General features: G+C 41.2%; 1 protein-coding gene across 1 annotated transcript in view; it reads right to left on the bottom strand.

Annotated features, from left to right (window-relative positions):
* Positions 1-26,006, bottom strand: part of LOC126106846 (venom protease-like) — a 221,254-nt gene that overhangs the window by 63,316 nt on the left and 131,932 nt on the right. The window contains exon 4 of the mRNA XM_049913240.1: positions 6,583-6,681. Within this exon, the coding sequence (XP_049769197.1) occupies positions 6,583-6,681 (99 nt within the window). The remainder of the gene's footprint in view (positions 1-6,582; positions 6,682-26,006) is intronic.

The following is a 26,006-nucleotide window of genomic DNA, read 5'->3' as shown; positions in this document are numbered from 1 at the left end:
GGGAGTTAAACTGTATGTGGAACTGAAAAGCATGGGTATACTCCACGCATTCGTATTCACAGCATCTGCACTCTGTGACTGCAATAACACAGGGATGTTCTTTTGGGGTGGGTCATATGTTGGTGACCAGTACTGTCCTCCATCATGCTACTGTTTAGGACCGCCAGCAGCGTTCGATGTGTTGCGAGCAGATCGCATGTCCTCATCACACAAATCGATGAGTGCGACAGACAACAGCAGCTCCTTGTCCTGCTCCAGCAAGTGGGCTGTGTGCGCCACAGGATCCCACGTGGTCGCTACAGGTTCAGACGTGCTGGAGGTTGTTGCTGCTGCAGGTCTAGAGGTCGCTGCGGGTCTGGACAAGATGGCAGCCAATGTCGCTACAGGTCCAGATGCGGCAGAGATCGGCATGTTGGCGCTCTACCCTGTTCGCTTGGATGCATTGAGGGTTACTGCTGAACAAAGTCTAGGAAGTATTACACATGGGCCAAGATGCGAAAACAATCAATAATAATAATAATAATAATAATAATAATAATGCTATCCACAGAGAAAGATGTGATAAGGGACCCTTACATTTCCTCTTCTTCCTGTTCTGCAGGGCTGTGATGGATTGAGACTGCTGTTAGGCTTCATGGTTCTTCTTCTTCTGCTGGTGCTAACTGACTGAGCAAGACTGAGATTCCAGAGCTGCTGAGACTGCCCTATATCCCCTCCAATGACGTTACCAGGCACTGCCATCCTACTGGCTGAAGTCTAGCACATCACTGGATTGAGGGTGCCTAATGGTTCCCGCCATTTCCCCCCACCCCAGGCTGCCATCTTGGAGTACATCATGGGAGGGATAACACCGCCCTCTGGTGGCAGTACTGTGTACTAGGACTCCAGACCCCATGCTGAGCACACCAGATGGAGGCACTGCCTCAAATTGTCTAAATAAAAGCTGTTTAAATAAAGACATATGTCCATCCTATCCTTCACGGGGTGAGTCCTCTTCCCATCGATTCCTAGGAAGAGGTGGCGGTCGGATGACTTAGGTTAGTGGAAGTAGCCAAAGTGCCCTTTTTTCACCTCATAAATTTGAACTTCCCCGCATTTTCTGCGGTGGGGAGGGGAGGTAGCCGTGGTGTATTCCATTGTTCTGATGGAATTTGAACTTCCAGCCATTTTCTGGGGAGGGTAGGGAGGTGGATGGGGTTATGTCAGTGGAGGTAGCCCAATTGACCTATGTTCCCATCAAAATTTGAACTTCCCACCAGGATGTCATTGCAATGTTGAAATATCTATAGCCGCCATCTTGGATCCGCCATCTTGAATACATTTGACAACAATGGAGAGTGGAGCTGTACGAACTTTGTCCCACTGCTCATCTATACCAACACTGTAAGTTACAAAATTACTCTGAAAAAAAAACGTATTTCAGAGCTCGCACCACATACCATTCACTGCTTCTGTCCTCAAGACACGTTATCACAAGCCAAAAGTCAGTCACTCCCTAAAACAGCAATGCCATGTACTAACAGTTCATTTAAAGCACTGTGGTAGACTATTACTGCAACTATTAACATGACATACCTACATCCACACTTACCTGGTGGGGTCCCAAACACTGGATCAGTACTCAACAGCATGTCACACTGGTGTTCTGTATGGGTTTGCTTTGTAGATGAGTTACTCTTTAATAAATTTCTCACATCAACTACCTGTCTTATGTGGTTGTTCTGCTCTACATTGCTTTGAAGTTTTATGTCGAGATATTTGATGGGAATGGCTGTGTCAAGTAGGACGCATCTAACATGGCATTCGAAATTTACAAGGTTGTTTACCGTACTTATCTGCATTAGCATGCATTTTTCTAAATTTAGAGCAAACTGCAATACATCACACAAATTAGAAATTCTGTGTAAGTCATCCTGTATCCTCCAACCATTATTCAGCAACGACACTTTCCCATAAAGTACATCATCAGCGAAAAGTCACTGCTGCCCAGTCTATCCATCATCGTTCATGTTTACAGCGTACCATGGAACGTGTTTTTAAATTGGAAGAAACCTTAATTATCTGGAGTAATTTTTGTAATTTGTGAAAAAATCTACAACACCTAAAAAGTGACTGCCAACATATAAAAATATTTTAAACTTATAGATCGTACAGATTTTTGCAGTCATCCATGAAAAATTTCTTTATTATTATTGTACACAGAAGGGCAAGATTGTGCAGCATCGGTGGCTGATCAACATACGTTCGGTCATGTGATATAATTCTAATTATGTCTTATCTGTTGTCAGTCATCAGTTCAATGCACAATGATGCTAAGGAGCTGCTTCTTGTACACTTGGCGGCATAATGGTAATTTATCTAACATCCCAATTATGTTTCCTTGCACACAACTTACTTCTAACATCTTAATTTTTCTCATAATTTAGTGATCTATTTGGTTCCAAACATATTATATGCATACGTGCATTGGTATCAGTCCTGTGTACACAGTCATTTCTCAGTCTTCCTTAAGCAACAAATCACTCCATCATGAACTGGAAGATGGGAAGATACACAGTTCATGATGACATAAGACACATAAGGAACGGACATCTCGCTTATCCCTTATACCTGAAATATGGAGAATCTGATTGTGTTGACTACAGCACATATCACAGCGATTGTTCTAGTGCAAACGTCGCAGATTATCTATCTACCAGAGTGCGGGCAGTTAAATGCATGTGAAAGGCTATATTTTAATTAATAATGAAGTAATCAAACAGTGACACTGTATCATTAAGTATCTGAGATATTGTAGCCATTATGGTCAAAGTAAATGTGAATGTACCAGTAAACTGCTTTCACACACTTACACTGTATGCAGATAGTAACCATTTTCGTATTTAAATGTGATTCATGTTGTAATCTTATTTTAAATCTGTTACAGATAACAAAGGGTGTGAGAAACAAACTGAATGGAATGGATAATGTCTTGGAAAAAGGTAACAGAATATAACTGAACTAAATCAGGTTATAATGAGGACTGCTGCCAGTGTGGCAATACCTACGATAGCATTTCTGAAAAATAGAATTTTGTTAATGCTAAGTATGAGGTTCAATGTAAGGTGGTCTTTTCTGAAGACAGGAGTAAAGAATGTTGCCGTCTGTGGAAGTGAAATGCAAAAGAAAAATATCTGAGACAAGTGTAGAATAGAAGTGTAATGTGGAAGTCCATTTTCACCACCTTCCATAGGCAACAGGTAAGGTGACAGTCCCTTTTAACACCTTTCATGAGCATCTTCTCGATGAGACGATTCGATTGATATGTTACACGCTATACTTTGAATGTAAGAGACTTAATTTGCATATCAGTTGGTAATGAATGTGTATTTGGCAGCTCCCTTTTCCCATTTACATGTGCATTCATTTCGGTAGCAATGCAAACATGGAACGGAGATTAGAAGACACTTTTCACACCCGTCGGAGTACAGGGATGGGTCATAAAGATCGAGGCCGAGAGGGGCGCAGCACAGGCATCGACAGAGCTGCTTAGCTTGTTTCGCCATAGGGAGCCAATGGTGTGTTCATTGCCTCAGGCATCCCAAGGGAGAGACAAAAAATGGTTCAAATGGCTCTGAGCACTATGGGACTTAACATCTGAGGTTATCAGTCCCCTAGAACTTAGAACTACTTAAACCTAACTAACCTAAGGACAACACACACATCCATGCCCGAGGCAGGACTCGAACCTGCGACCGTAGCGGTCGTGCGGTTCCAGACTGAAGCGCCTAGAACCGCACGCCCACACCGGCCGGCAAGGGAGAGGCAACTGCGCAGTTCACACTAATTGGATGGGCCGCAATTTCGGAAGCGGAGAATGGAATATGTAATTAAAGCAGGACGTGGTACTCATGTGAGTTGTGCGTGGTCTCACACATACAAATGAGTGACAGTAAAGGGCGGTTCTCTCTTAGAACGCTCTCTCATTGGCGGAACAGTCTGAAAATTTCGAGCTGAGGGAGATCGCAGTGTTCCCGTCATTTCTTTTGGAGATGGTGTTAACAGATAGGACGATTGAAAGCAATGTTTTGAGGGTGGTAGAAATAATTCACGTGTGTAGTAGTTTGCTTGGCAGACTCCAAATTTGGAAGGTGTCAATATTCGGCACTAACAGAGGAGAGATAGTTCGATATACGCAATTTGCTGACAAGGAAGTACTCTCTCTCTCTCCGAAATGTTGTGTTGATACATGGAATATTTTATTCTGTGGTCATTTTGATAACAATTGGCTCTAAATAGTGCAGCATAAATAAGCTGAGAGTCTCGTATATTCTCCAACTAGTGAAAATGGGACAGAAGAGTCATGTTAGTTAAGGGGCTCCGGAAAGGCTCAAAATCATGAAAAGTTCAATTTTTACTTTTTTGCGTTTTCTGGATCTGCAGACTGTTACCTTTTAATAGATAAATAATTTATTCAATTCCGAAGACTACAACTATTTTTAAATTTTTTTTTAAATGTCTTCTACATGGGCGTGACCCACTGTGGCGCTGTTAAACTGCTGTCAAATGGTGTTATTATTAACGTCCCTGTTTATCAGGTACATTTTAGTGATGTGAGATGCAATAATGGAGGTGATAAAAGCTATTTTCAGAGACTTAGCAGCACCTGAACTATTGAAAAAGTGTATTCACGGAAAAACTCAAAACCCCAATGAAAGTGTAAATAGTGTTATATGGTCGAGAATCCCCAAGACTGTATTTGTTGGAATAGAAACACTTCACTTTGGTGTGTATGATGCTGTTGCGACTTTCAATGATGGCAACATTGTAAGGTGCAAAGTATTTAGAAATATGGGAATGAAGATAGGTTCTAACATGGCACGAGCGATGCTTGCTTTAGACAAGGAACGCCTTCGGGCTGCAGACAGGGCTGTAAAGAGTCTAGAAATACAAGCAAGAGTAAACAGGAGGAGGAACAAGAGGAAGCTGGAGGAGGAGTTTGCAGAGGATGAAGATAATCCATCCTATGGACCTGGAATGCACTAAAAAGTTAATCCAATCTTTGTCGCTCGATTCCCAAAACTTTTATTTTCTCATACTAATTACATGTTTTCTAAGGATCTTCCAAACATATTTGTTTCAAACTTTCAGTAAATGTTACACAGTACCTTCTGCATAATTTAACACAGACTTTTTCCAAAAAACTGTATATTTTTGAATATATAAATAAAAAATTGCAAAATAATGTTGTGAATTTTCATTACAATTGAAAAAAAAATCATCTTTAATAACTGAAGTAAAATTTTGTAAAATCCCTGTGTTAAGTTGTAGCCCATATTCCAATAAATAATGTGTAAAAAGTTCAACTTCCTACCTCAAATACTTTGTGAGGAAAGATGTAATTTATAAGCGTTATTTTAACATTGCAAGTATAGGGCGTTCCGGAGCCCCTTAATACGTTCTTGCGAGAACTGTAAGGGCATCACTGTGCACGTCGCCCCACCAACCAAGCGAGTGTACGCAGCCATTACAGACAGACTAGGGACAAACCGTCTTCTGTTTCACTGGAGAACTCGGTAAGAGGTCATGACTCACTCTTCAGTCAAGAATAAGCAGCTCACTAAGTTGAGAGGCTGTGCGGAGTACAGACAATCATCTGGCGTCCCAGGCATTCAATGGCACACTGTGCAGGAAAGGTAAACGACGCATTACAATCACGCAGGGTGTGTATTACATTTGATGTCACAAGTGTACCTCTTCGTCCAGCTCAGTGTTTAGTCTGGAGTAGTATACTAAACTCTCATTCGTGTTGCCTTGTACTGTATCAGGCTTAATTCAGATATTAAAGAGGTGGCCGAGTTTGTCATCTGAATTGAAACCATCGTAGAATGAAAAGCGGTATGTTTCCGTACATGAATCCCCATTTAAATGTTACGAATTCACTCTCCTCTACAAGACCTAGAACGATGTAACGGGAATTTCCAAACACTTATCTTCTGGTTCGCAAGGGGGAATCTGTACATGGCATCTGTATGCGGCAACAAGAGGAATGCAGGAAAACGATGATATCGAAGCGAGCGGTGGTCGAGGCTCGGGATTGTGACGGATCGCGGTCCTGGATGGAGGTATGTGTGTGCTCTGACCGCTGACGAGCGCGTCGACAGCGCCAACTCACGCTTGCGGAAGCCGAGCAGGGGCTGTGCGAGGCCTGAAATCAGGCGGATGGGTGACTTCACGACCCTGTGGGCAGGGTGCGGAGTGGGGGTACCTGCGCACGTCTGCTCAGTTATTTTGCGAGCGGATCTGCAGGCTCTGCTATGCGTTATTACTATAGTTTACGAGTACGTAGGGTATCTACACATCTGTGTGAGGAATTATTTAGTAGCAGTTTGCTATAGTGTGTACTGAAATTATGATTGGGTGCGTGTCTGTGGGCTGTGCAACATGGCCCAGGATGATTGTGTGATATACTGTATGGTTAAATAAGTTGTTGCAAAATTAAATAGAGTGTTGTCAATCATTACACCGCAGCACTGCACTGCAATGACAGGAACAAACTTGATTCAGTACTATATCACAAATTGAGCTAAATCAGCAACTTACCGGCAACCTGTCTTCCCCAACCGCTGAGCAAGGCAGTTCTTCCCACGAAGGTATCATTGACCTCGCTGGAGGAAGGTAACGTCACCAGCGCAATGAAACCTCCAGGAAAAAAAATATTAATTTCTTTATACTGGCAATATTTTATGTTTAGATTCTGTAAATCTAGAAAGCAGTATCATCTGACGAAGGAGATAAATTGAAATAATACCCCTTTGCAGTCCTCATGTTAGTTACTTAATTACTATAAAATTATGCTATATCAATATTTTAATGCTTAATAAGAGTCTGGCTCAGTGTGAATCTTGAGCTGTATCATTGCCACAGTGTTAAGCAAACTGAAACATATTTTTCATTTCTCATGGCAGTATTTATTGCGCATTGCACATGTCTGATAAATAAAAGTCTGGTTCAGTAGCCGCATAAGGTAGTTGCTAACAAACACTCAATGTAAGTAGTGGAACCGTGGGTAGAATGGGGTTCTGAGACGGAATCAAGATTGACGTTTTTAGGTGTCAAGGAGATGGTGCCACTTAGCAGCAATAAGTTGAACTATATCACCGTGGTGCTCTTCAACTACAGCAGTCACGTGTTTTCGTGTTGAGCACCGTTATGTGAAGTTTCCATTGTGTGATATTTTACTCCTGCCTTGGAATTCCGGATCATTTTTTAACCAAGGTAATGTATACATACAATGAGGCAATTGACAATCCTGTCGATGTTCTTATTTCTGACCAGTAGGGGTATTTGAAAGTTTCAAACAATTTGCTCTTCCCCAGTTTATTCAGCAAATACGTATTAGGAAAAGAAGAGAAAACACTGACTACAAAGTTCAAAAAATTGGCTGTAAAGTATATAAACGAATTTATGGATGAACAGGAAGTTGGGCTCATTAACTACTTAAAAACAATGGCAGCTAAGTTATTCGATCCAACAATAAGAGACTTGCCTATCTTACCTTCTCGTATCACTATAAGAAATGGCATTGCCCACAGATTTAAAAATGAAATCGGGTTAACGAGTTCGTTAAGATACATCCTGTTTCATCTGTTCTCAAACCCAAAGCAACATCTGGTGCTAGAACCATGGGCTTTAATAAAGTAGCTGTAGGTGCCTTTTTTCGTTGCTAACAAGTTTACTTACGAAAAACTCACTAAAGGCTTCTCAGATATTTAATTGCGATGATATAGGCGTCTCAGTGAATCCTAAAAGCCAATCAAAATTCGTAACTTGCAAGGGGAAACGTCAAGTTACATAGTTACTGTCCGCAGAAAGGATTGAAATTGCAACATGCTTTCTTTGTTTGTCGGCAAGCGGAGCTCGATGTTCATCATTCCTCGAAAGAAGCAACAGAAAGAATCTGAGATACAATTGCCACCAGGTGGTTGGGTGAGGTACACTGCATTGGATGGATGGCTCCAGAGACATTTTTTGTAGAATTTTCTAAGACATCAAAAGACTTACCAGCTTTTCTATTAAATGTCCGCTCAACACGTACCTAGAACCTTGAAATTACAGTATACGAGAGGGAGAGTGTCATTTTGTTGCTATGTCGGGCTATGAACAGGCTTAAGAAAAGGACACTGGCGTTGAATGCTGTTATTAAAACTTTATACTCCATTAAAAGGAAAGAAATGTAGAGCAAAGAAGAGAATTCTGCATTTTCACTAGTTTTGTATGTTTTTATAACTGCTTATCCTTACTGCCCCATTGTGCCCAATGCCTGGGACATACTTTCTCTTTTTGCAATGAAGAAGCTTTATTCTTTTGTTTGTCAACGATATTATTGTATTTTAATTATTATTAGACAATAATTAGTTCACAGACAAACTTGCAGTTCACTTAATTAACCATTTCGTATTTTTTAAAATATATTTTTATCTTTGTTTCTCATTCTACCCCGGGTTCTCTACTAGAATTGCACTAATTCCTTTTCCATCCACTACAAAAAGAATGGTTATGACTGAGACCTGCAGGAGGAAGGCTGCTGGAGAGTACTGCCAGGAGGTTTGGACAATGTATCTTGAACTGGACGGCAGTAGGTCTACAGAAAAATGACGTAATTTAACACAAGTCTTGACAAACGAATAATAGTAAAGTCCAGGACGTAAATGGGATTACTTCCATAAAAGATTCCAGATCTTCAGATCTGCTGCAAAAGTAGATTTTTAGTACTAGAGAACTTCAGTTTGCATATTATAATAACAGAAAGAGATTATCTTAAAATTTTATTTACATTTATATATTTAGGCAATTAGCGATCCTGGTTGACCAAATTCAGCACGAATAATTATTCTTATTGATATTCCTGCTCATGGTTCAAATGGCTCTGAGCACTATGGGACTTAACATCTGTGGTCATCAGTCCCCTAGAACTTAGAACTACTTAAACCTAACTAACCTAAGGACATCACACACATCAATGCCCAAGGCAGGATTCGAACCTGCGACCGTAGCAGTCGCGCGGTTCCGGACTGAGCGCCTAGAACCGCGAGACCACCGCGGCCGGCCTCCTGCTCATGCCCCAAACAGAAAATATAAAGTACCAATGTCCTTATGGTTTGTTCAGAATAATCATTTTTATGGTAAGATGGCTGAATTTTAGGTGGTAGACGGTAAATCTACTTAGGAGATAATTTCTCTCTTACCATGATTGGTCTTATATTCAATTATGATTCTAGATTGCAATTCTAGAGGTGTAATTGTTGCAATTTGATATAAGTGAGGCAGAACAGTAGTAAATGGGAAATGTAGTTGAAAGACAACAAGGAAAACCAAAGTCGACATTTTGTGTGACTGTAGAGCATGTGTAGGTGCAAGGTATATATATTGTTTCTCATTCTACCCTGAGTTCTCTACTGAGGTGAATTATTGTCAGACAACACAGTCGTCATCATCATAATCTTAACTTCAAGGATTAGACTTTTCTTTGTTTTGCTTGTTACGGTACCTATCACTTCGTCAGCCTTCCTTGTTTTCTTCTCCCAACTGGTTTAATTCTTCTTATCTGGAGAAGTAACCTTTCTACACTCTTTCTTTCGGCACATTCATTCCAGTTACTCCTACTCCATTGTATTTTATCGAAGATGTTAAATACATCCAGTTCTTCCAAATTTATAAATTTGTTGGTTCTTGTGCATCCCTTTATTACTCATAGACCTTACAACTGTTGCTTGTATATGACTTTCTTGACTTTTACATATCCAACTTTAATTCCATCTACTGTATTCCCTGTTGAGCATGTACCTTAGTACCACAAGTTCTGGTGGATGTTATTTATCTGAGAAACTTCTTATCCTGTTCGATTTAGCATTTCATTGTTTTATAAATCATCATTTGTCTTTTCTCAATATTGCCTTCTATTGTGCTTATAAACATATCCCAAGACTCTCACAATAATTTCACTGCTTAATTTCCTGCCTTTCTTTCATTTGTAAATTTGATGTTTCACTTCTGTTGCTTCACTGAGACACTTAATAAGAGCATACTGTTGTCTCCTTTTAATTTCATGCAATTTTGGTGTCCAGATTTTTAACTCTTCCATCCTTCTCACCTATTTCTTTTTCTTAAAGCTTCTTCAGCAGTTTTCTTCACGCCATTTTCTATATTTTTCAATTTTTCTCTATTTCTTTCAATGCTTCTTTCTTCTCTAGCTCTTTATTAAGTCTCTTATGGCACAGATATCATATGCTTTGTTTATTTCGTAGATATTCTTTGTAGATTTATTCCTTCATCTTTTCTTAAGTCAGCCATTTGTTCTTTCTCCATTTTGTATACATATGTACTTGAGATACCACTAAGAAATGATGAAACCTATGTCTTGTCCCCTGTATACACCTGTGCCTCTTACTTTTCTTTTTAATTTTCTGTTAATCTTAATGTAGTCAATAATGTAGCCATAAATCTTCGAGCTCATAGTCTATATTTAAGTATTTGCCATGGAAGGATATTCAGCTTGTTAAAAGAGACAAAATCTCTAGGTAATCTTCCATTTATATTTATGAGATCTTCTCTCATCATTCCCACACTCTTTGGGTTATGTTTATTCGCTACTGTTGCATTTAAATCTCCTGTCAATAGTATTTGATGTTTATTATTATACTCATTCAAAACCAAATGCAGTTTAGCATAGAAATCTGTAGACTTCACATTTTTCCCTTCATCAGGAGTATAAACTCCAATGACAGTCAAGTTTTGTTTCTATTCTCTGGCAGTTAAACCTGTAATTCTGTCATTTATGCAACTGTACTCTATGATTCTCTTTTCCAGTCTCTTATGTATATAAATGACAACCCTTTGCCTGTTCTCTCGTGTTTCTGTGTTCTGTTATATAAAATCAAATATTATCCTTCATACTTGTTACTCTGTAGCTTTCTCTTCGATTCTATTATGCAAGCTCTGGTTACCTCGACATTTTTTTTAATTTTTTGCTAACTTCTTTTGTTTCCTTGCTGAACCTCTGACATTCCATGTTGCTACCTTAATAGTAATAGCAGTCCATTTATTCTTAACCTTTCTCTTTGCAGACTTGTCATCATTATATCTTACTTTCGTCTGACGCTGTTTTGGTTACTTCCCCTTTTTAACAATAAATTAATCCAGTGTACATATCTGCCTTGCAAATCAACTGAACTTACAAACACAGCATGAAAATTTTAAGTAATAATAACTACTGCCAATGATGGCAAATTCTGATTAGTAGTATGTATTTTTTCCTCTGGGTACATTGAAGGAGTCTTGCAATTACAGCAGTCTTGGGGGTTTTTGGCTGGTTGGTGAAGGTTCACTTAGAGGAATAATCGTAGTCATAAAGATGTTTCTGCTGAAAGTTTTAGAAATGTCTTAATAAACTTTTATCCTTATTAAATGAACAGGTTTGAGAGCTATCAATTCTACTCATTCCCTGTGAATGTGAAATCAAAAATAATTGAAATATTCGTAACAAGGATACAGAAATTGACATAAATATAGGACTTGGATGACTTCACTCTAATCATGCTCAATTGTAGCTGAGCTTCAGTGCTATTGGAGCTGATGTTGCAGATTATCCAATTTATGATATAAAAGCTAATAAAAAGTTGATTGATACTTATGTGGTGAAGCTATTTTATTTTTTAGCACCACAGCATAAATTTTTATTGTATTGTACTCAAAACTCAGTCTCTCTAGCTTGTGAAGATACGCTTTTGTTGTACCATCTCAGATTCCTGGTTTACTTTCAATCTCAGAAATTATGTGGTGTATTTATTGAACTTTGGAATAATTTATTCATTTCCCTCACTTCTCGATGTACCTCATTTGGTGCTTCCATATTTATTTACTTATTAAAATGTAATTCAATTTAAGATATTGCAACAAACATGAAGGTCACTATGCTGCTGCAACAAGTTAGTGAAGGACTGTGGGACTGACAGCATGTGTTCCAGTTAGGAATCGTACGTGCAGGCAGGTCCATCAGGCTAAAATTGACGCCACCAAAGTCCACATCATGTAGGATGGCGGCTCAATTTTCGGCGTTCCATACAACCCCTCCATTAAGCACTAGCAGCCAGTAAGCCTCATTGTCGAGCGGCTGGCCGCGACGTAACAGTTATGAGGTGAGAAGCTCTCCCCTGCAGTTGCCATACTTTGTGACAACCTAATAATTTATTCAGTTACCGATTGTGAATCTGGGAAGAGAAACGAAGAGAAAATTTTAAACGAAAGTGTCAGAGCTGTGTGTTGTAATACATATACTGAGTGTCTCTGCTCAGACTCATCAGGTCCATTATCTCTGGTGTTCAGCAGATATTTACAGATTCGTTTTCGCATTTTGTAGCTAACAAATAATGCTCATTACGAACAACTTGGATTAGAAAGAATGGAAATTGTTGTGGGGAAGACCAACAACAGACTGTATTTCATTGGCAGAATGCTTACAAAATGTAACAGATGTACTAAAGAGACTGCCTACATTATACTTGTCCGCCCTCATTTGGAGTACTGCTGTGGGGTGTGAGATCCTTACGAGTTGGTATTAAGGGAGTACATTGATAAATTTCAAAGAAGAGCAGCACACTTTGTATTATCACGATATAGGAGAGAGAGTCTTACTGACGTGATACACGACTTGGGGTCGACATCATTAAAACAAAGGCATTTTCTTTTGAGAAGGAATCTTCTCAGGAAATTTCAATCACCAAGTTTCTCCTCCAAATTTGAAAATATTTTGTTGACACCGACCTGCATAGGAAGAAACGATAATCATAATAAAATAAGGGAATCAAATCTCGCATTGAAATATATTGATATTCGTTTATTCGGCGTGCTCTTCGAGGTTGCAGTAATAGAGAATTATTGTGAAGGTGGTTCGATGAACACTCTGTTGGGCAGTTATGTATGATTTCCAGATAAGCTAGCTCGGTGAAGATCTAGATGCTTTTAACACATTTCATGTGACACCTGCAATTCCTTAGCGGGCTTTTAACTGTCTTGGAGTTATATATGTAGTAGCAATTGCGTAGATCACAAGAAGTTTTTACCACAAGTAACTGAATATATTAAGCACGCTTGATATGTTGTTATTGTACATAATTTCTATATGAGTTAATTTAGTTTATTATACTACATTATATTATAAAGTTTCGCTGAATAATTTACACATCGAAAATATTTATAAATATAATATAATAAAATAATTCGAAAAAAGTATGTGCAATAAAAACATGCCAAGTGCGCTCAACTTACGCACTTACTACTCTTACTCTACCACTACTCATTTTTCAGATGGTTTTCCTGGAATGATTGTGATTCAACTCGTATCGAGCATCGTTATAAGGGATGAGGTTCGTGCTGCTCCATTGTCACTTATTTAAAATACAAACCCTATTTTAACTCATTTGAAACCAATGTCTCTTAAAATTCTTTGCACCAGGCCATTTTCTCACTCACAATTGCTAAAAGTTTTTGTGAGGTTGGGTATTCGCAATTTATACATTTCAAACATGAAGTGCTTAAAAATGTCGATGTAAAACGCATTCACTTGTATCAACGCAAACCGTCTGTATGTTTCCAGTAACAAATGATTTTTAAGGCGAATGTTTACTGGCCCATGCGATGGGGTGGTCACCAATCAGTCTTGTGCAATATTGTGTTTGTCGATATATATACACGAGGACAGCAGGACACACTGGCGTCAAATTTGTGAAGGAGCTGGCCGAGATACAGGTTTTATGCATCATATCCAACTACTTGAGAATAGTTTGTGGAGATACACTGTTCTACTTCGTGCACTATGGCCTGGACATCCATCATGTTGGTTTCATAGGTTCCTCCTAGTCTGCAGAAGACGGTCTACTACCAGCCATAGAAGTTTTTCTGTTGGGAGGCACATTCAGTGTTCCGTCTATGAAATATGGGCCTATGAGTTGTTGGTTCACTGTCCCACACCACACATCTACATCTACACAGAAACTTTTCAAATCACACGTAAGTGGCTCGCAGAGGATTCATCAACCACCTTCATAATACTTCTATATTATTCCAATCTCGAACAGCATGCGGAAAAAGCGAACATCTACATGTCTCCGTCCAAGCTCTCATTTCTCTTATTTCATAATGATGATCATTTCTGCCTGTGTAGATCTGCATCTACAAAATACTTTCGGATTTGGAGAAGAAAGTTGGTGACTAATTTCATGAAAAGATCCCACAGCAACGAAAAACGCCATTGTATTAATGATGTCCACCCCCAAATCCTGTATCATGTCTGTGATACGCTCTCCCTGTTCTGGATAATATAAGACATGCTGCCCTTCCTTGAACTTCCTCGGTGTACTCTGTTAACCCTAACTGACGAGGATCCCACGCAAAGCAGCAGTACTCCAGAAGAAGACGGACGAGTATAGTTAGCCAGTCTCTTTAGTAGGTCTGTTGCATCTTTTGAGTGTTCGGCCAAAAATCGCAGTCCTTCGCTGCTACATTTTGTATGTGTTATTTCCAGTTTAAGTTATTCATAATTGTTATTCCTAGGTATTCAGTTAAATTTATATTTGACTGAGTTCTTGTGTAACCGAAGTTCAACGAATTCGTTGTAGCATTCATGTAGATGACATCACACTTTTCATTATTTAGGGTCAGCTGTTAGTTTTCGTAACATTCATATGTATTTTGTAAATTGTTTTGTAATTTGATCCTTTGCTGACTTTACTGGACGATAAACGACAGAATTACCTGGAAACAACCTAACACGGATGCTCAGATTGTCTCCTAAATAATTTACACAGATAATGAACAACAAAGGGAATATGACACTGCCATGGGGAACGCCAGGAATCATTTCAGTTTCACTCGATAAATTTTCGTCAATGCCTGCGAAATGTGACCTCTCCGATAGGAAATGACGAATCCACTGTCATAACTGAGATGACACTCCATAAGCACGCAATTTGATTACAAGCCGCTTGTGAGGTAGTGTCAAAAGACTTCTGGACATCTAGAATTACGGAATGAACTAGAAATCCCTCGTTGATAGCACTCAGCACTTTGTGTTAGCAAAGAGCTTGTTGTGTTACACAATCCGTGTTGACTGTGTGTCAATAGACCGTTCCCTTCGAGGTAGTTAGATATGTTCCAACCCACCATTCTGCTGCATATCAGCGTTAATGCTATGGGTCTGTAATTTTGACAATTACTACTATTGCTTTTCTCGAATATCGGTGTGACCTGCCTGAGTTTCCACTTTTTGGCTACGCATCACTTGTCGAGAAGGCAGTTGTATATGATTGTTAAGTATGGAGGTATTGCGTCAGCATACTCTGAAAGGATCCTAACTAGTATACAGTCTGGACGAGAAAACTTGGTTTTGTTAAGTGATGTAAGTTGCTTCACTACTCCGATGATATCTACTTTAGGTTACTCATCTTGGGAGCTATTCCTGATTCGAATTCTGGAATATTTACTTCGTTTTTGTTCCGGCACGTCGGCCTGGAACGTGAGCGCAGAGAAGGCTGTGATGTTTTGGTTTGTGGGGCGCTCAACTGCGTCGTTATCAGCGCCCGTACAATTTCCCAACCTTTGCTCAGTCCAATTTCGCCACTTTCCTGGATGATGATGAAATGATGAGGACAACACGAACACCCAGTCATCTCGAGGCAGGTGAAAATCCCTGACCCCGCCGGGAATCGAACCCGGGACCCCGCGCTCGGGAAGCGAGAACGCTACCGCGAGACCACGAGCGGCGGACCCAGAGAAGGCTGTGAGACGGCGTCACCCAGCAGTACGCCTACCAGGGCGACACCACGACTGGAGCGGCGCCTACACGAAGAGAATAGAAGCGCCGCTCCAGCTAGCATCGGGCGCACTAGAGGAGTCGCCCTGGGAGATGGGCATTGATATAAAGTCTACAGCAGCTGTGACATGAGCTCTATAGCACTGACTCATGAACTTGTGTGATTTGCTTGCAAGGAGATTGTATATATCGAAGAACCTTGATTATTTGCATGATACATGTGGAATATCCTGTCTCAATCCCCATGTACAGAAGTTAACACTAGTCTCATAATCTTTTGTATGCATCTCTTGAAGGAGAGAGATGTGGTGGGGATGGAACCGACGTCGATGAAGAATGGATAGGACACTTATCTCATAGGACTTGCTCGAGATAAGATGCGTGTGAATTGCAACAGCAGCAAGAATATTCATTTGCCCTGCTTCTGTCGTGAAGCATTTCCCTCTCTTGCGTTGTATAGGTGTTACACTACGACTTTGACTAAAGTGGTTGAAGAGTTTGATAAATAATTGCCGAGATGTTTCACGTGTATTGGTATATCTTGCGGCATAAACAGAGGAAGAACGAACTGCATTTCAAATTGTATCGAGTGGATGTACGTGCCCGGGTATGGAGACAATGTCATGAATCCGTGGACGCTGCATGTCAGGAGTGATGTGGGATCCCTGGTACGTCTAGATACGACTCTGACAGAGGGCGCGCGAGGGCGGGCGTGGCTTTCTGTTTCCATACTGGGCGCCTCTCCAGGTGCCGGATAGAGGAACAGTCGTCAGATATGATGGGTACCAAATCCAGGCGTGTCGGTATCCGGAATGGGCGGGTTCGTGGTCGGCGTATGTCCACTGAGAGCTGTCCACTGAGGCTGCAAATAAATGCTCCAGGGCCCAACAACCTCTGGTGCTAATTTCCCTGTGAAACAATGCAACGATAAGATTACAAGGAACAACGACTTGTGTGACGAGTAATAGTAATACCATAGGAGGTAACGAGTTCACCCATCAATGGACGGCAACCAGGAATATGGACTCTGGGGAATCTCGACGTACACAGCCACAATGAAAGTCGGTGTTCTCTCGCAAACTTCCACAGAAAACTCCTACATTTCTTGGAACCTTCGACTTAAACACACTGATCAAACTAGGAAACTTGTGCGATGTAACATTAAAGCACGGTAAACGAAAGGTAACTATACTTGCCCTGCAGGAAACACTCAAGTGCAAGGCAGAGAAACAAGTCGCCAGGGGTGCTCCAATCGTGGGCATGGCGTTCGTGATACACAAGAAGATAATCAGTTCAGTCGGAGAAGTCACTCCTACGAACAACAGGATAGTGGCAATCCACCTGCCGTGCACAAACTCTACCATAACGTGCAAGTCCTCATAATTGGACTGAGAAATTCTGGGCAAAATTAGAGACAGCGATGGCCAACATCAGCAAAGACGACTTACAAATTTTGCTGAGTAATTTAAGCGCAGGAATAGGCAGAGAAATAAGTCGTCAGGAAACTGTTGGAAAGTTTCCCACACACAAATATACAAACAATATAACGAAACTAACAGAACAACCTGCAAATTATATCAATATCCCTGAGGAAATCCCCGCGGAAACAGAAAACATAGAGGTCACCTATGCAACAGATGGGAAAGTTCCAAATGGTCCATGTAGCGATATCCTATCCAGTCCAGAAACAGACCAACGACATTCAAGTTCGCAGAGGTGCGAAGGCTGGTTCAGACCACTACCTAACCTGAATTAAAATCAAATTTACACCGCAGAAAATCCCTCAGAAAAGACCACACGTAGAGAAGTTTGACACGAAAAGGGCCATAGTAGTAATAGAAAAAAAAGCAAAAGGACTGGTACCATGGAAAAAGGACTCTACACAGGGATGGCGGGACTCAGAAAGTAAAAATGTACTAGATAGTCGCAACAAGCTCTCCAAGAATAAAGAAGTGAAAAATAGCCGAAAACCTGTATCGTGTCAACTAGTCCAGAAAGCAGGCAGCAAAACTCATTGAGCAAACCAAAAGAAACTACATAAAGGAGCAACTGGACGCTACAGTGGAAAATTTCCACAAACAGCACAAGAGAGTTGTACAGCACTTTCGCGGTAAAGGTGTGTGGATACACACATAACACTTATGCTGCAGGAAACAAGATGGAAAACTCGTGTTAACTAATCAACACAACTGTCGGAAAGTGGCACACTACCTCTCTGGTCTCCTTAGTTTTACTGAAACAGGAACAAGATTCCCAACACAGGACTGCATCTCCACTCACCCAGAATCACTCCCACCAACACGTGAAGAGATACACAAACATGAACTTACATTAAAAAGCAACAGGACATCCACTGAAGAATGCATCATTGAAAAACTACTAAAGAACGCCGGACCAAACTCTTTACTGGAACTTTTACGAATAATCACAACCATCTGGCAAACAGAAAAATTTACTGGGGACTGGAAATGTGCATTTAACCACCCGTGACACTATAAAGGAGGTAGGACTACTGTGAACAACCACAAAGGTATCTCTCTTCTACAAGTCACCTACAAAATTTTTGTCAATGTGCTTACTTCAGAGAACACAACAACAGTAAGAACACAAAATTGGTGAACGCCAGGCAGGCTTCCAGCTGGGTCGTCATGCACAAAAAAACCCTTCAATCTGTAAACAGTTCTAAAATACAAGGTCATCAGGAATACTCCAATCACTTGCACTTTCATAGATGTGTTGAAAGCATACGATTCAGTTGACCGACTATCCTCGCTCAACATCTTAGAACAGCCAAAAACACTACGACTATTCAAACTGACAATGGTTGGCACTACATGCAAAGTTACATCCATGGTAAAATCTCTGACCCCTTCATGATCAAATCTGGAGTACACCAACGTGACGGATTATCCTACTATTTTTGAATCTACTCCTGCACAACGTATGAGGGAATGGAAAAATAACTGAAAACCCAAGGACATTGGAAATCAACATGACTAGGACGATCACAGGACAACATATCTTTCACAGACCACCTGGCCATACTCTCTAATACCGAAGCTACAGCAACCAAACAAATAGAAAAAGTAAAACAACGTGCACAAAAAGTAGGTCTGCAAATCTGTTTCCATAAGTCTGAATCCTTCTGCTCAAAATTAAACAAAATTAGACACAAAGTACATCAATATAAACAAAGTTAGACGTTTAAAATATTTAGGTGAATTCCTCGAACCTACTGAAGGAGAAAATATCTCACAGAAGACTCGACTAAAGGAAATGAAGAGTGCAGATGGCATATATTATAACAAACTAATGTCCATTCAAACAGAGATCCGCATTACAACACATTAATCAGGCCTGAAATACAGTACGAAAGTCAGACGCTAACATTCCATACCAAAAGCGACATGGAAAGCACACTGAAGCGACCACGCAAAACCATGATAAGAATACTCTACCCAAAGCTGGCAGAAGGGGATACAGACTACACTCAGATGTCAGACCTAGCAGCACGCTACCAGTAACGAGACTCAGCTACAGGATTCTGAAATAGATACAAACGGTTAAGGCAACAACGGCATGGATCACACATGTCAGACTTCTCCTAGAAAATCACAAATCGATACAATAGAAGTTGAAGACGGAAACATGTACAGAGACAAGATGTGGAAATGGAATTTTAGGTGAAAGAATGAAACCCCAAAGAAACCAGTAGCAAAGTGGATTGAGGATTCATCCAGATTCAAGACACAAAGTTATCTATCTAAATCAACTTGCATTCAGTTTGAAAACACATGAATGCAAACGAGGAACTGGCAGCACTCTCACATCGTAAATGTATTGAGGAATGCAATACCATACCAGCCAGCGTAGATCACTGATCAGACTGCTCAGACATCAAACCCACATCCACCAAGGCGCTACAGTTAGAATCTTCGTCAGTTTCCTTTGCCTTTTTTAGAAGTTCATTCCCTATTACTTTTCTCTTTTAAGCAGGACCGTCATTTTGTCACATCACAATAGCCAATCACTTGACTTTCGGATCCATTAAATTGCGTGAACGTGTCTACTAACCATAACTGATCCTGTCGAGGCCATGTAGAGTGGCTTTCCGATGGAGTACACAGACGATGAATACATCGACATCCATTTGGTGCTGGATGCATTCGATAACCAAGCTGCTGCTGCTGCTGCTTGCGCATACACTGCATGGTACTCCCAAAGACGCAATCGCAGTAAGAACGTTTTTCGTCGTCTGGAGCAACATTTTAGGGAAACTGGTAATATTCGTCAAAAAGTAATGAACAGAGGTCATCCGAGGACTGGATACACTCCGCAAACACAGTACACGAATCTTGGAACCACACATCAATCACCCCAATGAATCACCCGTGACATTGCAGGGCATTTCCAGCCTGGCTGTTGAAGTGTTGCACAGTGAAGAACTGCATGCATCTCATTAAATGTCAACATCAGCAGCCAGGAGACTGCATCACATGATTACAATTTTGCACCAAGTGAAAGATAACGAATATATATAAATAACGTGATATGGAATGACGAATCTTGTTTCACTCGTGAAGGTATTTTGAACCTCGACAACTGCCATTATTGGTTGGAACACAAACTGCATGCCACTCATGAATAGGGCTTTCAGGCGCGCTTTGGCATGAACCAGTGCACTGAACCGTGAGAGGAGTGTTTTTAGGCTTTTAGCCGCAGCTGGGCGCGTTGAATGCGCCCTTGTATCCTGTAACTTTTTGCAATATCATGCATGAGGCATCAGAAGACTTTCCACTTGGTGTTCGGCGAAGATATTGTTTCAGCATGTTGGTGCACTGCCGCACTTTGGAATGAATGTGTGGAGCTGTTTAAATGAAGTGTTTCCAGGGAAATGAATTGGTCGTGGAGGTCCAATGTTCCGTCTTCACGTTCCGCAGACCTTAAACGAATAGATTTTTATTTGAGGGCCACTAAAAAGAACAAGTTTATTCCACTCCACCCACTCGTGCACACGACCTAATAGCTCGCTTTCCTGCCATTTCGGCAATGGTGGATGTAGGTGTGTTACATAGGGAGCAAAAACGTTTGGGCCAGCGAGTGGCGAAGCGTAATCGCTACATAACAACACTTAAGCCAAATGATACCATACCATGCAGACTACTTTTGGTGAATAAAAACAAGTAAGCCTCAAACCAGAACCGAACCCCCGACCTCCTGCATCGTAACCCAAAACGCTATCTGCTGCACCAAATGCATAGCACTACTGCAATATCCTAAAAGAGGTAGTGACAGTACTCATGATTATGATCTCCCAGATTTCCAATATTTGACGTCTGTTTACTGTCCAAAACACCGGGTGATCAAAAAGTTAGTATAAACTTGAAAACTGAATAAATCACAGAATAATGTAGATAGAGAGGTACAAATTCACACACATGCTTGGAATGACATGAGGTTTTATTAGAACCAAAAACATACAAAGTTCAAAAAATGTCCGACAGATGGCGCTTTATTTGATCAGAATAGCAATAATTAGCATAACAAATTAAGACAAAGCAAATGTTCAATGTGTCCACTGTCATTCCTCAACAATAGCTGTAGTCGATGAATAATGTTGTGAACAGCATTGTAAAGCATGTCCGGAGTTATGGTGAGGCATTGGTGTCGGATGTTGTCTTTCAGCATCCCTAGAGATGTCGGTCCTTCACGATACACTTGCGACTTCAGGTAACCCCAAAGCCAATAATCGCACGGACTGAGATCCAGGGACCTGGGAGGCCAAGCATGGCGAAAGTGGCGCCTGAGCACACGATCATCACCAAACGACTTGCTCAAGAGATCTTTCACGCATCTAGCAATATGGGGTTGAGCGCCAACCTGCATAAACATCGTATGTTTCAGCAGGTGTTTATCAGTCAGGCTGGGGATGATGCGATTATGTAGGATATGGGCATACCTCTCACCCATCACGGTAGCAGTTACAAAACCAGAATCACACATTTCCTCCAACAAAAAATGCGCGATAACGGTGGATGTGTGTGGTTTTTTTTTTTTTGTTCTAATAAAACCCCATGTCGTTCCAAGCATGTGTGTCGATTTATACCTCTCTATTTACATTATTCTGTGGTTTATTAAGTTTTCAAATGTATACTGACTTTTTGATCACCCAGTATGTACATGATGAAATTTTGTGAGCGACATTTTGGTATTGCTTGTATGTGGGGAACTGCGCTACAAAGTCTGAGTGCACGAATTTTTCTTATATATATATATATATATATATATATATATATATATATATATATATATATATATATATATATATATATATATATATACAGGGCTATTACAAATTATTGAAGCGATTTCATACATTCACTGTAGCTCCATTCATTGACATATGGTCACGACACATTACAGATACGTAGAAAAACTCATAAAGTTTTGTTCGGCTGAAGCCGCACTTCATGTTTCTGTCGCCAGAGCGCTCGAGAGCGTAGTGAGACAAAATGGCGACAGGAGCCGAGAAAGCGTATGTCGTGCTTGAAATGCACTCACATCAGTCAGTCATAACAGTGCTACACTTCAGGACGAAGTTCAACAAAGATCCACCAACTGATAACTCCATTCGGCGATGGTATGCGCAGTTTAAAGCTTCTGGATGTCTCTGCAGGGGGAAATGAACGGGTCGGCCTGCAGTGAGCGAAGAAACGGTTGAACGCGTGCGGGCAAGTTTCACGCGTAGCCCGCGGAAGTCGACGAATAAAGCAAGCAGGGAGCTAAACGTACCAGAGCCGACGGTTTGGAAAATCTTACGAAAAAGGCTAAAGCAGAAGCCTTACCGTTTACAATTGCTACAAGCCCTGACACCCGATGACAAAGTCAAACGCTTTGAATTTTCGGCGCGGTTGCAACAGCTCATGGAAGAGGATGCGTTCAGTGCGAAACTTGTTTTCAGTGATGAAGCAACATTTTTTCTTAATGGTGAAGTGAACAGACACAATGTGCGAATCTGGGCGGTAGAGAATCCTCACGTATTCGTGCAGCAAATTCGCAATTCACCAAAAGTTAATGTGTTTTGTGCAATCTCACGGTTTAAAGTTCATGGCCCTTTTTTCTTCTGCGAAAAAAACGTTACAGGACACGTGTATCTGGACATGCTGGAAAATTGGCTCATGCCACAACTGGAGACCGACAGCGTCGACTTCATCTTTCAACATTATGGTGCTCCACCGCACTTCCATCATGATGTTCGGCATTTCTTAAACAGGAGATTGGAAAACCGATGGATCGGTCGTGGTGGAGATCATGATCAGCAATTCATGTCACAGCCTCCATGACTCCCGACTTAACCCCATGCGATTTCTTTCTGTGGGATTATGTGAAATATTAAGTGTTTAAACCTCCTCTTCCAAGAAACGTGCCAGAACTGCGAGCTCGCATCAACGATGCTTTCAAACTCATTGATGGGGACATGCTGCGCCAAGTGTGGGAGGAACTTGATTGTCGGCTTGACGTCTGCTGAATCACTAAAGGGGCACATATCGAACATTTGTGAATGTCTAAAAAAACTTTTTGAGTTTTTGTATGTGTGTGCAAAGCATTGTGAAAATATCTCAAATAATAAAGTTATTGTAGAGTTGTGAAATCGCTTCGATCATTTGTAATAACCCTGTGTATATATATATATATATATATATATATATATATATATATATATATATGTGTGTGTGTGTGTGTGTGTGTGTGTGTGTGTAAATCGGTGTGTGTATATAAAACAGCATGTATGTCTTTATAAAACCCAATTTGGCACACAGACAGAAAACTTTATGCATGTCAGCAGTGTGGGGACAAAGCGCCAATTGGAGCAGAGATATTGGCAAACCCCTCTTTCTCAGTCCCTACCATGTAGGCTGAACTTCACAAAAGGTGTTGCATTGGTACAGTATTAGGCTGCCCAATCAACAACCCTTGCAGGTGAGCTTATGGACACGTCAGGGTGCAAGAAATGCTTTCCAGCTCCAGAAACGTAGGTTGTCTACACAATAGGCATATCGTGTTGAAATAAGCCTGCTTTATCGAGTTGTTTAGTATGGCAGGCAATTCTATCACGTTTGAAAACCTGGATTCAAACCCTTGATGTGTAGCTTGCGCTGCACAACACACATGTTGTGGGAGTAGTATTGGCCTGCTTCATCACCTTGTTGTGCATGGGTTCATATGCAGATAGGTATGGCTTGGTTGAGATGGACAGAGGTGGGGATGTATTGGGAGTGTGTGGCAAGAGTACATAGAATGAGAGGCGGGAGTTGGAGTAGATAGGCTGAGAGGGGTAGGAGGTGATACACAGAGAGTGACAGGACAGAAGGGGAAGAGAAAGAGATGCTGGAGGGGATGAATAGGGACATGGGTGTAGATCGAATGGGAGAGGGGTAATGGCGGGAAAACAAGGAGAACTGGAGATAGATAACAAGAGGGACAGGAGAAGATGGATGGGGGGAGGTGAGCAGGAGGTTTGGATGGGGAAGTGGGGAACGAGAGAGTTGGGGAGAGGTTGGGTGGAGGAGGTGTAGGAGTCAAGGGCAGAAGGAGTTGGAGAGGCAGAAGGGCCTGGAGGAGATGGCCAGAGGTGAGAGGAAACACAAGATGTACAGTTAGGGAGGTAGTAAGAGGAAGTGGATAAATAGATGGGTGCAGGACGACATGAAAAGAGAGAGGTGAAGGAAGAGATGGAAAGAGAGGGGGAAGGAGGTGATGGAAATGTAGAGAAATCTGGAGGAGAGGAGGAGACGTTTGCAAGCTACATGTCAAATTTGTACAGCAGTGAAGCCAGCCTCTCTCTCTCTCTCTCTCTCTCTCTCTCTCTCTCTCTCTCTCTCTGTCTCTCTCTCTAATATATAGGTATGTATCTCCATCTAAACACTTGGCTAAATTTCAACCAAATTTGACACCCAAACACAAAACTTCATCAGCATCAACACTATGAAATTTATAACCTCACAGTGCCAATACAAGTGGAGACATGGGAAAAGGGGTTTCTCTCAGCACTTACTACATGAGATACCCTGCTCAACAGGTGTGATATGTGGGAACAGTATCCGCCTATTTAGTCGACCTGCATTGCAGTGCAGCCTGCATTTCAGGGGTATCAAACTCTTTTTCAGTCCTATTCTTAGGCCACCCAGGTGTGTTGTGGCAATATTATCAAACTACTTTACTGACTTACTTTGCCAGTACTTAGTGAAGTTGGGTATGGCTGATGGAATTTTGTGATGGACAAAGGAGATGGACAGAGAAAATGGGTACAATGGAGGCTGGATAGGAAGAGAGTGGGGCAGGAGTTGATGGATCAAGAGAGAGGGATGGGGCAGGATTGAATAGACAGAGTGAGGAGGCTGTGCAAAGGGAACAGAGTGAGTTGAGGATGAGAAGGTGGGATGTGTGAAAGTGGAGATGGTCCAAGAGTGCAGAGGAAAATACATGTTGGACACTTATGAGAATGAAGCTGGTGATGTGTGGCTAAAGCGTAAAGCAGAGTGTACACCTTGCACAAAGCATAAAGCAGAATATATAGCTGGGATCTACGACCAAAACCCTGGACATATTTCAATCAAATTTGGCCCAGAGACAGCAGGGCTCAAGAACATCACCATGGTTGTGTTTATAATCTGCTAACTCCAATAGGAGCCGAGTTGTGAGTAAAACTGTGTTTCTCCAGCCACTGCTGTATAGGTGTATAAGTATCCATACATGATAGGCAGTTTTTGAGTGTATAGTATCAGCCTGCTTTACTACCCCACTTTGAAGTGCAGCCTACACATCAGGGGTAAGAAACAGTTTCTCTACCCAATATGGAGGCTTACCTGCATGATGGATGTGTTGTGTGGAAATAGCGTCACCCTGCTTTATTGACCTCGTTTCCAGAGGCTCCATGTGCAGATGGTTACATCAGAGCAATTAGATGAGGAAAGAGATGGACTCTGAGAGAGGGGAAGTATGAAGTGGACAGGAAGAAGAGGGAGGGAGGAGGTGACGAACAGAGGGGTTGGAGCGGTTGGGTGGAGAGAAGGAGGAGAATATAGATGGAGAGGGGAGAATGCATATGGCACAGGTAGCATCTGCATGCCTCATAGGGGCACGGTTCACCAGAGAGGAG

Source organism: Schistocerca cancellata, chromosome 10, assembly GCF_023864275.1.
Source record: "Schistocerca cancellata isolate TAMUIC-IGC-003103 chromosome 10, iqSchCanc2.1, whole genome shotgun sequence".
Classification (NCBI taxonomy): Eukaryota; Metazoa; Arthropoda; class Insecta; order Orthoptera; family Acrididae; genus Schistocerca; species Schistocerca cancellata.
This window is presented reverse-complemented; position numbering and strand designations above follow the sequence as displayed.